Consider the following 14736-nt stretch of genomic DNA (forward strand, 5'->3'; position numbering starts at 1 on the left):
CGTCTACCACCTCAAGTATGTAGACACCATTGCTGATGCATTCAGTGCTGGGGACGTCCTGACCTAGGCTGTTGGTCTATATCAAGCTGGTCTAAAATGCATAGCCTAGTCCAGGTTTAGCCAAAGTGATGCTTGCAAGATGTGATGGACTCAAACTTCCATCAGCCTCAGCCATCATGGCAAATGATCAAGGATGGTGAGAGCTGTAGTCCACAACTTCTGGAGGACATCATGTAAAGGACCCCTGACAGTTAAGTCCAGTCGAGAACGACTCTGGGGTTGTGGTGCTCATCTTGCTTTACTGGCCGAGGGAGCCAACGTTTGTCCGCAGACAGTTTTTTCCAGGTCATGTGGCCAGCATGACTAAGCCGCTACTGGTGAAACCAGAGCAGTGCATGGAAATGCCATTTAATTTCCTGCAGGAGCAGTACCTATTTATCTACTTGCACTTTTTGGGGTGCTTTCGAACTGCTAGGTTGGCAGGAGCAGGGACCGAATAACAGAAGCTCACCCCATTGTGGGGATTCAAACCGCCGACCTTCCGATCGGCAAGTCCAAGGCTCAGTGGTTTACATCACAGCGCCACCATGTTAGCTGCTACTATAAAATATTTGCTTTCCTTCCCAGTTTTACATCATAAACGAGTTAAGTGTGTATACTCTTCAGTGTACTCTTTAGCCATAATTAAATGCTTAATGAAGTTCTGGTTGTTGATATTCTATAGTATTTTCCTCAGATTTTAAAATAAGTCAGCCACCTTTGAATAAATAAAATAATGAACAGCCAGCCACAATAAATTAGGTCTGCTGAATAAGAACAACCCAGGAACAGCAGAAAACACCAAAAAAACCCCTCATTTCCACTCTCTCAAACACCCTCTCACCTAGGCGATTAAACCCACCCCCTTCTACAGACTCTTGATACTGTGATTTTTCGGCCAGCAACACACCCACTTTATGGTTTTCACTTTTCCAGCCCTGTCTGCTATGACAATTGTTCTTTATGACTTACAGCTTTCTGTTAATGATCATGTGATTATTATTGAGAAATATTGTAACAATTTATGTTGGTTTGTTTTTTTAACATGGATGAGCTTTAGCAGCCAGAGAAAGTTTTAGCTTTTTCTCTCCTTCTCTTCCAGCTAATGGCAATTATACTATTTTAAATGGGACAAAAATTTTGCATACCAGCAAAGAAGCAAATATCTGGGTGCTCATTGGAGGACTAATTCCGTTTTCAAACTACACAGTTCAGGTGAATGCTTCCACTAGTCAAGGCTATGTGATGAGTGATCCTGTGATGACCGCCACACCTCCTTCGGGTAAGTATGATGAAATGTTCTCCACCCACCCCATCACAAGTAAAGCACACAAACATTTTCATGAGAGCAGTTTCTGGTCACAATTAAGTATTTGAAGCTGGGGTGCAGTTGTGCTGTCACTGCCCTCTTCGCCCCAATATGCACTATACACTTAAAGCAGTATCATACCACTTTATAAACAGTCTTGGCTTCGCCCAAAGAATCCTGGGAAATGTAGTTTGCTAAGAGTGCCGAGAGCTGTTTGGAGACACCTATTCTCTTCACAGACCTAACAGTTCCCTGGGAAGAGAGATTGACTGTGGGACTTGTAGCTCTGTGAGGGGAATGGGAGCCTGCTAACAACCCTCAGTGCCGTCAACAAACTATACTTCCCAGGATCATTTGAGGGAAGCCATGAAGTGATATGCAACTGCTTTAAATGTGTAGTACAGAGGGGCCTTTATTTCCATCCTTCTGTTTAGGTAGGCAGTCACCAATCTTTCTGGAAACATGAGAAACTGTTTCAGGCGCCATCCAACCCACGCTGCAAGCAGACACAAACCACCCTTTGCACTGCAGACCTCTCCCAATATGGGTGGGACTGTGTTTTATTTCGTTTTTAAAGTTTCTTGGTCAGCTGCTAGCAGCCCAAACCTCAGCCGACCCTACCTACGTCCCTTCCTTGTTCCAGAATGGTGTTTGCAGTGTGAACTAGGTGGGCTTTGTGTGTGTGTGTCTGGCTGTGAATGAGAGGGTAGTGGTGCTTATGACACACAGAGAGAGACTCACAAAAAAGCAGAGCATCTTTAAAGATGGGCATATATTTAATATTTATGCCAACTTATTCTAGGAATTATGATATAGCTTCTTTCATCATTTGATTGTTGTTGATTACAATTAGGAAACGTATAGCTTTGAAATGATCTTTTTTATGACCTTGTGGTACTTTAAAAGCAATACCTCATTGATTAAATAGGTTTTAGTTCATGCTTCCTTTTACTTAATGATCTGAAAACATATTATCCTGATTTACACATAAAATCATGCTGAAAAGCATGTGGCATTCACTAGACTATGTGTGTTTAAGTAGAATTAAATTAGCACTGGAAGTTATTAAAGAAATTTCCTATCCCGTTGTCCAGTGGACTGTGATTCGTACTGAAATGAATAATAAATGAACCAGCACATATGAGAAAAGCACTGATATATAGGACATTCTATAATCCATATTTACCTTGCCATTATGTTTTATTATAATAATTTTGTTTGAGTGCATTAACACTCTAGGCCCTAATGCCACATTTTAAAATGAAACAGTAAACTGCAGCACTCTGTCGCAACCAGTTGGTAAGAGGAATTTATCAGATTTGCAAGCTTAACTGAAGGTGATCTGAAGACTTTGGCTTAAAAGTCCAGCTTTGGAGGGCATTTGGGTATGTGCTGGTTCTCTTTCTGAAAGACAAGCATTCTTCATGCAGGCTTATCCTTTTAGCTGATCCTTTTAGCTCTGTTCCCAAACCAGTGCCATTGCATAACGCCACCAGCCAGGAATTGGCACACCTAACCAGGATGTTTACTTGATTTATAGGGTGTGGGGTGCCAAAAAGCACAAGAACACGGTTCATAGTGTTACATTGTGGAGTTTGCTTACTGAATCAATATGTAGTGATTACAATATCATTTGCAGCCGTTGGGTCATCCAGAATTCTTCTTTGGTGGCCAAGTGTGGTGACTTCTGTGGCTGATATTCCTGACCCTTGTAGTTGCAGTGATGAATACAGGGACCTAACACATTCCTTTAGTGTATATTTCCTCCAGTTATTTCAAATGACTGTTCTGCCTTTGATTCATTCAGTCTTCCTCTACAACAGCTCTTGAAAGTGTGTTAGGGAGGTAATGATCCTTTCTTTATCTTAACTCTTTGTTTTTCTCACAAAACACATCCTTTACACCAGAAGTGTGAAATGTAGGAAATACGTTTATTTGCATGAGATGGCTGCTTACCAGATGGTTTCTATAATCTGGCTAACTTTGGTGTAGATTGGTATTGTGCAGTTTACTCCTGCTTTCTGCCACTCCCCCTGCCATTCCCTTAAAGGGCAGAAGCAGAACTGTAACAAATAATTACTATCCCCGCCCCCCCCCGAAATGTTCACTTAATTGAAGGGCATGTGTAGAACTGTAGCCTACAAAACAGGGGGATGTGTATATTCTTTTCCAAAAGAAACTACCTTTTGTGGCTGTATTTACTTCACCAAATGTTTATTAGGCATTGCAAATATAGGCCATCATAAAACATCCATATAGAAAATTTTAAAATATATACAAATAAACAGTCATGTAAAAATGAGTATTTTCATTGGAGTTCATTGGAGTCATGTAATAATGAGTATTTTCATTGGAGTTTCAACCCACTAAATAGTGCCATTCACCACTCTATGAGATACTATTGATAAAAACTCAGCCACCCTTGCAGATTTTGTGGCTGTGTTCAGTGTTCTCTAGCAGGTGTTGAAATCACAAGGTTTCATATCAGTTAATGAAGAATGGGAATTGAGAAATATGTAAAGGTTTGAACTGAAAGCATGCATTAATTGCTAGGATTAATCCATTCATTTCCCTGTGATAAAATGGGAAATTGGTTTATTTATTTAATTTGAAGCAGGCTCCCGTGGAGTGAACTTGTTTTGAATATTTGGTGGATATCCCTTGATTTGGACAATAGCATATTTGACATGGTGTTTGAAAGAACAAATGATTTACCTGTGTAATCTAATCAAGAGAAATTATTATCCCAAATGTACTCTCAGCATAAAATCTATTGATTTGTTAATTACTGTAAGTTCACCAAAAGGAAATGTAATTTATTGATATGAACAATAACAATTCTTTGCAATTTTTTGCAAAGTGTGAGTTTTTCTATTTGCAGTAGTAAAAACAAACCAAAACACCAACATGATACTTTTAAATGTTGTTATTTTTAAAATAAAATCTTGGATAAAAATTAATTGTATAATTATATAGAAGGTTAATGGAAATTATTTGTACGTGACAACAAAATACAGCTGTTAAAAAGTGTAGCATTTTTAGACTCTGGATTATTTCGGTTATTTAAAAGATTGCTATGTAATATTCTTTAAAATTTTAACATAGCAAGAAAGACATATTTTGAAGATTTTTGCATAGTAATATTTTAAATAACTGAGAATAGTGTTTAGAGTCATTTTTAAAAACATCTCTTTAAGATGGGGTTACATTTTTATCAACCATCCTCATTCTTTCAGTGCTGGTTCAAGAGTTCTTAGAAAATAATATAAAAAAATAAAATAAAAACAAGATCCAAATGTGAATCCATAAATATGAAACTTGGTTGTGACCCTTCCCCTGTAGAGGTCTTGAGTTACTAATGGGGTTAAGAATTCAACTCTTAATGGGACTTGGTGCATTAGTGTTTTGTATGCATGGAATTTGGCATTTGGTTTAATAAGTGGTTGACATTGGTGATGTCCCTTAATTTGCTTAAATCTAATTGGCTCTTTTATCAGTCAAACCTGTATGGATTGGCAATTGATCAGAAAGGGTCAGCCATGACTGTGCATGTAGTTAAATGATGGAACCACCAGCTAAACTCGGTGTTGCATTATAATAAGCTGAAACCAGGAAAACAAATGATCTCAGAGTTGTAAAGTGAAAGAAAACAGAAGTTTTGCATGATGTTCAAGTTCAGAACAAAGGCATTATGGAGTGTATAAATTTTAAATACACTGCATTTGGCCTCAAGACTTTTTTTTCCAGAGGAACTGAAATCTTGTCTGGAACTGTCTTTGTTACATCAAAGAACTGCATAGAAAGCTAAAAGAGACAGAAGAAGCATAAAAGGGCATAGTTTAAAATGATTAGTGACAAATTTCATACTGCAGAGGTAGAAATAGTTTTCTTCTGAGCTCTCTTTTTCCCTAAAATGAATAAATTCATCCCATTAATCTTGTCCTAATATGTTTCAGGAGGAGTTGTGTGTCTGTGTCTGTGTGTGTGTGTGTGTGTGTGTGTGTGTGTGTGTGTGAAGCTCAGCAGAATAATCAGACGCTGGCATTCAAGCAATTTTGAAATTAACTCAAATAAATAGCAATTATGGTCTTTAAAATAGCATGAAGAAATTTATGAGAACATTATACATTCCATTATAGTTGTCTTGTGGGATGGTTTCGTTGTTCAGTGAGAAAGACAAAGGAGGAGGGTGCAAGGAAGAACCTGCCTCTTTGAAATGTATGTTGTGGTAGCTCAGTTCAGTAGGCAATAGAAGCACATGCCTAGAATGTCACAGTTCAAGTGGCACCAGGTTCCCCTGGAAAACTGTCAAAGTAGGAGCACATATGTATCCCCAGACCAGAATCCCTAGGGGTTTTTTGAGGGGGAGTGAAGGGAGCAGCGTCAATGTTCTCTACCGTTTTCTGTCCTATTGACACTTGCTAGATCTGCAGTATATTATACATGGGGCTCCCTTTGGAGATGGTTTGGAAACTGCAGCTGGTGGAGGATTCAGCAGCCAGAGTCTGGACATATAACACCAACTCTGGCACAACTGCACTGGCTTCCACTTTGTTTCCAAGCAAAATTCAAGGTGCTGGTTTTGACCTATAAATCCCCTTGATCAGGAGCCTGGTGTGATCCCACTTACAATCCCCATTCCGATCTTCCTGCTCAGTTCAGGAAGGATATGTGTTGGGCTGGCTCTCCACTAAATAGGGCTTGAGTGTTAGATGCAGCCAGAATTCTTTAACTCTAGAGCTTCATGGAAGTGTTTTATCAATGCAACTTTATTTCATTCATTACATTTATATCCCCCCTCCTCCAGCGAGATTAAGGTGGCACACATGGTTCTTCTTCACTCATTTTATCTTCTTCACAACCCTGTGATGTAGGTTAGCTTGCGAGAAAGTGTGTGACCCGCTGAACTTTCAAGTCTCCCCAGTCTGCAAGCTAACCACACCACCCTGGCTCTTACTTTACAATGGGAGCTGTCAGGGAACTGACATCGGAGCGCAGAGCGGAGGTAGGGCTCTCCGATGCAGGAGAAGGGACCAGCAGGGAGAGGGAGAATACTTCCATTGGGGAAGGAAATAAGCGTGACACCAGGAAAGAAGGGGAGGAGGAAAGGTCTTCGGAGAGAGGGCTCCAAGACCCTTCCACAGGGTCCAGCGGGGAGAGCCCAGGACCTCCGCTGGCCACGCCCACTCTGCGCAGGAGACTTCCGCGCAGAGAGGCGAGGAGGAGACTTGGCGTCAAACAGCTTTTATGTTGGAAGAAGTTTAGGGAACGCCCACTGACGGATTCTGCCAGTGACTGAGACAGTCGCCTTGTAAGGGCTGTCAAATCAGGGAAAGGTTTAGCTACCCCAACAGCTGGGAGCAGTTTGGAATTTACCCACAAGCAACTCCAATTCCCATTACAGGAGCATTTAAATTTCCCAGTATTAAATGCATGCAGATAGCAAGACATAATGCCTTACCCTTTAATATATTTCCACATATACATTCTGTATGACAGTTCAGGACTCAGAAGGAAAGACTTTATGTAGATGCAATAATAACAGTCTGCTTTCTCAAGAAAGTGTCATCTTAATAAACTGTCAGCAGAGGAAGACATCATGATATTATTTTAAAAAAACAAAAACGGTGCATTAATGTATTTCTTATGCTGCCTGCATGGAGCTTGCTACAATGCAGAGGTTAGTCTTCTGATTAAAAAAAAATATTCAAGCAAAGTGAGCCAAATATCAACTTTTAAGGTACTAAGCATAGCAGAGGAAGCTTTGAAGCTTTCTTGCTTGCAATAGCCTCAGCAAGCCTCCAGCATAGACGTGGCTCCCTAACACATTTATGTACTCTCAAGTGGGTTATATAGACAAAAAATGATAACAAAAAGGAATTCTCTTAAGTGCATCTTGAGGGCATGAATTGTGGGGTTTAGCGGAGAAGAGGGGATCAATCACTGATCCCACCCACCCCCACTTTACCAGGGGATAAATAGTGGGATATTGTTCCTTAAGTATGATTTCCATAAGTGTTCTTTTTTCCTTTTGGCTTTTTTCCCATTTTCAAAGGCAGGCATTCTATAACTTTCAGGTTAAAACCAATCCTGTTTGAGATGAAGTAGTTTGAAATGAAATAGTAAAATAAAAAAGGAAAGAAGAAGACATCAAATGCTTGCTTAGACTTTTAGGATTTGCATGCATGTGTATTGTAAGATTGTGGTTATATTGCAGCGGGTTTGCCATTCTTTTAGCATTGGATTTTGACTTCTTTATAATCATGCTCTGGTCATTACAGATGCTCTTTTGGTATCCTTTTGTGGGGCTTAGTCTAGAGTTCAGCTGCATTTTTTTTACAGCTTTCTGATCCTCACAATGCATACAGGCAGGATGGTACTGGACCCTGGTTGTCCACATATGTGTCAGAGATCAACGTAGGCTGCTGCCTCACACTGGCAAAAGGAGGATCCTGGCAGAAAAGCAGCTGAGACTTTTGCTTTGTTCCTACTTCCTCACAACACTGCTGAAACAAGAAGGCTTGAAGTTGTCCTTTTGATGTGCCTTAAGTGAGCTATAAAGAAGGACCATAAAGAAGGCTGATTGCCGAAGAATTGATGCTTTTGAATTATGGTGTTGGAGGAGACTCTTGAGAGTCCTATGGACTGCAAGAAGATCAAACCTCTCCATTCTTAAGGAAATCAGCCCTGAGCACTCACTGGAAGGACAGATCCTGAAGCTGAGGCTCCAATACTTTGGCCACCTCATGAGAAGAGAAGACTCTCTGGAAAAGAGCCTGATGTTGGGAAAGATGGAGGGCACAAGGAGAAGGGGACGACAGAGGACGAGATGGTTGGATAGCATTCTCGAAGCTACCAGCATGAGTTTGACCAAACTGCGGGAGGCAGTGGAAGACAGAAGTGCCTGGCGTGCTCTGGTCCATGGGGTCACGAAGAGTCGGACACGACTAAACGACTAAACAACAACAAGAAGAAGTGAGCTATCTTCATTATGGGGAGGAGGGTAGAATGTTTTGCCCCAAAAGATGTAGTAGTTTTACTCAGTACCTTCCAAGTGAGTGGCCTGTGGTATTCTGTTTAGACATTGGAACCTTGGTTTCAGATCCATTCTTTGTTGGAACTCTTGAGTTGCAAGAAGGACACCAGCCTAAGAACACAAGAAGATGCCTTATACTAAGACCATTAGTCCATCTTTTTCAGTATTTTCTACACTAGCAGACAATAGCTCTCCTGGATTTCAGACAGAGTTCTCTCCAAGCCCTGCCGGGAGCTGCCAGAGATTGGACCTCAGACTGCCTGCATGCAAAGTAGAAGCTCTACCATTATTGGCATTTCCCCAAACTGTACTCCAAAACCATGCTCACTTCAGAATCCAAAGTGCATATGCTGAAAACAATTGTGTTTTAAGTCACATCAGTTGTGATTTCACTATAAGCGTGGTGTAATTGTTGGGTATTATAACCATCAAGTGAAAATAATACACTAGACTATTGAAAAAATATCCTTGTTTGGATCAATTGATAGACTTGAACTCTTCATTCCTCATTTAATAATAATAATATTAATAATATTATTAAACAACAACAACAACACTGCATGACCTCTCAAGATCTGAAATGAAACGAAAATAAATAGTAGCTTAGGTCTGTTTTAGTGAGGAAAAACATGAACCTGCTTTACGTGTTCCTTGCCTGCTATGAGACATGTTCTCTGTGTTTGGTATGGATAGCTTTTTTAATTTCTTAAGAACCATCAAATGATGGAGGAAAGAGGTTTCTGATAATGATACTTTTCATCTCTTAATGTATCCTCCCTTATGTAACCAGAGTTGGCTATAATGCTTTGTCTTTTACTTTGACGTGTAGGACAAAACCCAGCCAAGCTGTTTTGAGTTTTTGCTAAATGACACAGTGCACCAAAAAAAAAAAAACCTTGGGCTAGCCAATTTCAAACAGCCACACAATAATTAATTCACTTGCAAGAAAATTACTAAAGGACAGTTGCTAAAAATGAGGATATTAGCATAAAAACATTGATGGCGAGTATTAAAGGTTCGTGCAGCACCTGAAACATTACCCTTAATTTGAGAAGCATGGTGCATTTTTTATTAAATCTATATTGCCATTCATCACTCTGGGTTTTCTTTGTAGAGGCCATGTAGGGCAGTTACTCTAACAGTGGAGATAAGGCCATGTTATCAAATTGAAAATGTGTAGATATTGTCAAAATACAAAAACCAAAATAAACACAACTTTGGTAATATGTCAGTCTTCCTCCCTAGGTATTGCGTGAGCTGCTGTGATGTCAGAGAGACCATAGCTGGGCAACACAGAATCTGTTCTTAAATGTAATCTTAGGATATCCTGTGAATTGCATGTACAGTGTCATGCCAGCTGTGTTATGTGTGGTGTAGTGGATCGAGAAATGGACTTTGAACATGATTCCTAGGTTCACGATGCTTACAAAGTGAACTTGAGCCAGTCACACATTCAGGTGTGCAGTTTTACGTTGCTGATTTGTACATCTTCATCATTGACTTGCAGTGCCTTCCAGGAGCTATGATGGGTACGTCTGTGGCCGCTGGACAGAGATGCCCTGGTCTCAGTCCACCCTACCTTACAGGGTGGATTTGAGGATGACGTGCACACCATCACGAGTCCCTTAGAGCAATGTAGTATTTAAATAAACAGTGATTGGTGGTTTCTTGACTAGTTCCTTTTTTCAGCCCCATTGCTATGCCCACTTTTTTTGCCTCTTCATGCACTGTTATTGAGAGAATAAACATAATGAGAGAAAGAAACACCACTGAATATGTTGTTTTGCTCTTTGTGGACCTGACTATATTACTTTGTGTCTAAATGTAAAGAAGGTTCCCAACAGTCGTGATGTATTAAATTATAACTGAGAACTAATTCAAGGATCAAAGATGCTCTTTGGGAGAGATCACTTTACTGGTAGGAAAAATCATTACCTTTTTCCCAGGCTCATATATTTGTACTATATGTCTTGGAAATATCATTCCTCACAGTTTCTGAATCTTGATGTTTAATTTAACACAAAGGTCTTTGAGCAGCTCAATGGGAGGCTTTTGCTGGCAGAGTCTCATAGAAGAAAATTGAAATGTACATGTTTTTTCTCATGTATCAAAGAAGTGCAAGAATCTAAACTGACATTTTACATCAAATGAATTATGAACTGTGTACTGTGTACCTAAGGGAACAACAAGCAAATTAGATTTTTGTTAAGGGGGGAAGAGAAGCCAAAATAATAAAAAATAGGTTTTAGCTGAACCTGACATGCAATGCAGTATTCTTTGTACACTAGAGAATATAGATTTCTTCAAAGAGCCAATACTTTGAATTCTTTAGACATATTGTGAACAAGACAACGAGTCAGTTCTGGTATGCTGCAGCTGGAACATTGAACTTTGCTACTATTGCTTCTTCATTGGTTTTGACTCATGATTGTGCTGGAATGCTTATGTTGACATGTTTTGCTATTAATTTATTTGGCCACAGGTCCACTGGATCAGTTCTTAAAGCAACCAAAATGCAACATAATTAGCTCTCTGCCTTTCTTGGGCGCAAGGCCTGCTCAGTGTTCCTGGCTCTGGGATGCTTCCATAAGATCTTGTGGGACCATCGGAGTTTCCGCGAGATCTCAAGTGAGCATCCCTAGCCTCCCAGAGCCCGTGATCCTGAGCTGTATGAGGCTTTATAGGTTGAAAGAGATGTAGGGTAGAAACCTTGATTATTTTTATAAATGCATGAAAAGGGAAGTCATTCCAGATTTCTGAGATTTCCAAGCCTCTAGTCCTCTTTTTCTTGCCATGTTGGGAATATATACAGTGGTGCCTCACAAGACGAAATTAATTCGTTCCGCGAGTCTTTTCGTCTTGCGATGTTTTTCGTCTTGCGAAGCATGGTCAGTCGCAACTGCACCTCTTCAAGCGGTTTTAAGAAAAAGGAAACAAACTCGCAAGACATTTTCGTCTTGCGAAGCAAGCCCATAGGGAAAATCATCTTGCAAAGCAACTCAAAAAACGAAAAACTCTTTCGTCTTGCGAGTTTTTCGTCTTCCGAGGCATTCGTCTTGCGAGGTACCACTGTAGCTGTTTAACATATGACTACCGAGTTATATGTGCATGTGTGTGGTGATTGAATTATTCTTGAAGCTATATGTCCTTAACAAGAGGTCAATAATACATGACAGCCTACAAAGCAACTATAAGTACCAATGGCTGTGAAAAGGAATTTATTCATTCATAGATTTAGATTAGCATGTGATATCCATTTGTTTGTTTATTCCTTGTTTTGGTAGCTCATTATTCTATGACAGTTATTGGCTGGGTATCTTTTTAAACAGCATGACATATACCGGTAATTGGCTTTCCTGGACAGCAATAGATTCCATCTAGTGTCTCCCTGACACATATTTATAATCATTAATCAGTCAACTAATTGCTTATTGGCATTCTTTTATTCTTTGCATAGTTTTAGCAGAAGTTCAGCTTGAGGATGATAAACTTGCAAAGATACTTGTAAAGATGAGTTGCCGTGTGTTCCTCTTCTAGCAGTGGCTAGATGTTGTTCAGCTACAACTCCTATCACCCCAGACCATTGGCCTTGCTGGTTGGTGCTGATGGGAGTCCAGTAAACAACTTGAGGGTCACAGACTCTTTATCCTTAGCATGGAGTGTTGGCTAAGCAATGTGAGTGGGTCAGACCCTGTGGCTAGGCAAAACTTTTAAATAACACCAGAGTTCAAATTACAAAAACAGAGTTATTTAAAGAGAGCTGAAGAAATAAGCTATTTTAAAAGAAAGAAAACATATTCATTGAGATCTAAGGGAGACTTGGTTACTAAACAAAATTTCTTTAGCAGATATATGAAGGCATTCAAAGGAAAGACAAGCAGCAAACCCACCCTTTTTAATCTCTGGAGATTCTGCAAAGGGCTGCCCAGTAGGAAGAGGCTCAACCAAACAGGAAGCCAGCTGCCTTTGACACCCCCGGGGTTCATTATGTAGAGAGAGGGTCCAGTGAGGTGGGATAAGAGATATTAATGGAACCAGCCCCCTCTTGGTTTTTTCTTGTCAGACCAGGTTGCAGAGAGGTGTGAGGTCAGTATTTTGGATGTGACTTAGTCTTTATCTTGGTTAATGGCATGAAGAGTTTCTGAGCCCAGGCTGCTATCCAAAACATCTGGGTTGGCGAAGGCTATCTTCCAGAGACAGAGATGGGTGGAGGCCTTCTGATATAGGGTGCAATTCAGTTTTGTAATACTTTTCATTCTTGTACTTCTTCTTTGTAATTACACCATGCCATTTCACCATGCTAATTGAGCATTTACTGGACAAGATGTGTTGATTCAGTAAGTTACTGGTGGAGTGGTTGCCCCTTGAGGGCTATATTAAACCTTGAGCAGAGCATTTTGAGTAGCATTGCTTGTTAGAGCCAATATATCACCCTGATAGGTACATGGCTCTTCTGTTAAGAATGTGGCAGAGAAATTATTGCTGTCTTCTAATTATTGCTTAGATACTAAGCAATTCCTTGGAGGAGAAGTTAGGACTAAAGAGATGAAAGAGGAAAATGTTTCCTGAAACACTCCTATTATTAAATATATGTGAAATGCTTTATTTTTGAATAATCAGTGGGCATTTGATATATGGGTGCAAGTGATTAGTTGCTTGGGAAGTTTAATGATCACCATGTGAACAGTTTCACAGAACACCTTTTTTATTACTGCTCAACAAGAGACTCCACAGAAGTGCTTTGATCCTTTAGAGTGCAATTTTGTATTTTTTATGTTTTCAGAAATTATGTGTAAATTATATGTAACTCTTAATACAATAGGACTATCTCACATTGTCCAGCATGTAAACAAAACCTCTGTGGTTCATACTTTACTCTGCTTGGATTTACATGGAAATAAGTTGCCTTTAATGGAACGATTTGAAGTTTTTTTTTATTGCAGTTTCCCAAATGTGTTGTCAGATTTTGAGTAGGGCTGGAGTCTCACTTACATTGCTGTGCCCAATATTTAAAATGGTATGTTGTGTGATTTGTATTGCTTATAGTTCTAAGTGTTGGGTTGTATTTTGCATTCTTAATAAATTTGTAAAATGCCCAAAATATTTAGTTGATGGATAAGAAAGAAAGAAAGAAAGAAAGAAAGAAAGAAAGAAAGGTGACTTGAACCTGTGGATTGCCAACTCCCTTTCTGTTTGAGAGTGTTTCATCTTAAATCCTGTTGGTGTTGGGGGAATGGCTCTGAGCAGAGACATAGCATAATAATGGCATTGCAATGGAAAGCCTATAGTACAATAGTGCAATAATGAAGGGGGGGGAGAGAGAAGATGTTGAATTAAATGGACCATGCTTACATTGCTTTTGATCCTCAGAAACAGGTTTTGTTTGTTTGTTTTAGTGCATGGAGCATTTTGATTCCATCCAGCATATGTTCTCCACATTTTTCTCTGCTCTAATTCATCCATGTTTTTTGACAGCTCCAGATGGCATGTTGCCTCCAAGGCTTTCATCTGCCACACCGACCAGTCTTCAGGTTGTCTGGTCTACACCAGTTCGCAACAATGCTCCAGGCTTACCCAGCTACCGACTCCAAATGAGGCCTAAGCACTCCCCAGAAGATAGACTAGAGTAAGCAAATAATAAAAACTATTCAACACAGTGAAGAAATGTAAAATGATCTGCAGAATAGCATTTCTGTACATATGTAATGTGTCCCACCTTCATTTTGTTTCCTATTTTCTTTTTTTAAATGTATTTTTTCCCTTTAGATTGCTTTCTGAACCTTCAGCTTCATTAACGCATTTAGTCACAGAACTGCAGCCGTACACATCATATGAAATGAGGGTTATCGCCTGCAATGGATACGGTGATACATACAGCAACTGGACTCTAATGATTACAGCAGAGGACAGTAAGTAGTTTGTGGAACTGCAGAGTGCATTTCTGCTTAAGTAAATGCCCACAAGTACAGCATATAAGACATAATCATATCTGATTTAATGATAATAGCATTTTTCAAGATTTATCACTCAGCGCTCTTAAGCAGGTTAAGACCACAGTCCTAAACACACTTATCCAGTGGTGAAATCAATGGAATATTGAAAAGCCGGATAAACATACATTAATTGCAGAAATTTGCTCCTATAATTTTGTTCAGGTGATCATACTGATCTGCAGCAAATGTGTTGTTTCTAAAGAAATTACTTTGGCTTTTCATTTACCAAATTTTAAACCTTGAAGTTCTGTTGGAAGCAGTATTTTGGGGGGGGGGACACTTGGGATGGCGACAACACTTGGTGGGAACAGGATGTTGGAGTAGATGAGCCCTTGGCCTAATCTATCATTGCTCTTCTT

General features: G+C 39.7%; 1 protein-coding gene across 7 annotated transcripts in view; it reads left to right on the top strand.

Moving 5' to 3' along the window:
- USH2A (usherin) overlaps nt 1–14736 on the top strand; it is a 432455-nt gene that overhangs the window by 246419 nt on the left and 171300 nt on the right. For all 7 annotated transcript variants that reach the window (XR_014545784.1, XM_083604668.1, XM_083604669.1 and 4 more), the window contains 3 exons: nt 1142–1321; nt 13860–14010; nt 14151–14293. Coding sequence is in view for 6 of the 7 variants with exons in the window: in XM_083604668.1 (XP_083460794.1) it covers nt 1142–1321; nt 13860–14010; nt 14151–14293 (474 nt within the window). In the remaining variant the exon portion in view is untranslated. The remainder of the gene's footprint in view (nt 1–1141; nt 1322–13859; nt 14011–14150; nt 14294–14736) is intronic.

This window comes from Podarcis filfolensis, assembly GCF_964270895.1.
Source record: "Podarcis filfolensis genome assembly, chromosome: 3".
Taxonomy (NCBI): domain Eukaryota; kingdom Metazoa; phylum Chordata; class Lepidosauria; order Squamata; family Lacertidae; genus Podarcis; species Podarcis filfolensis.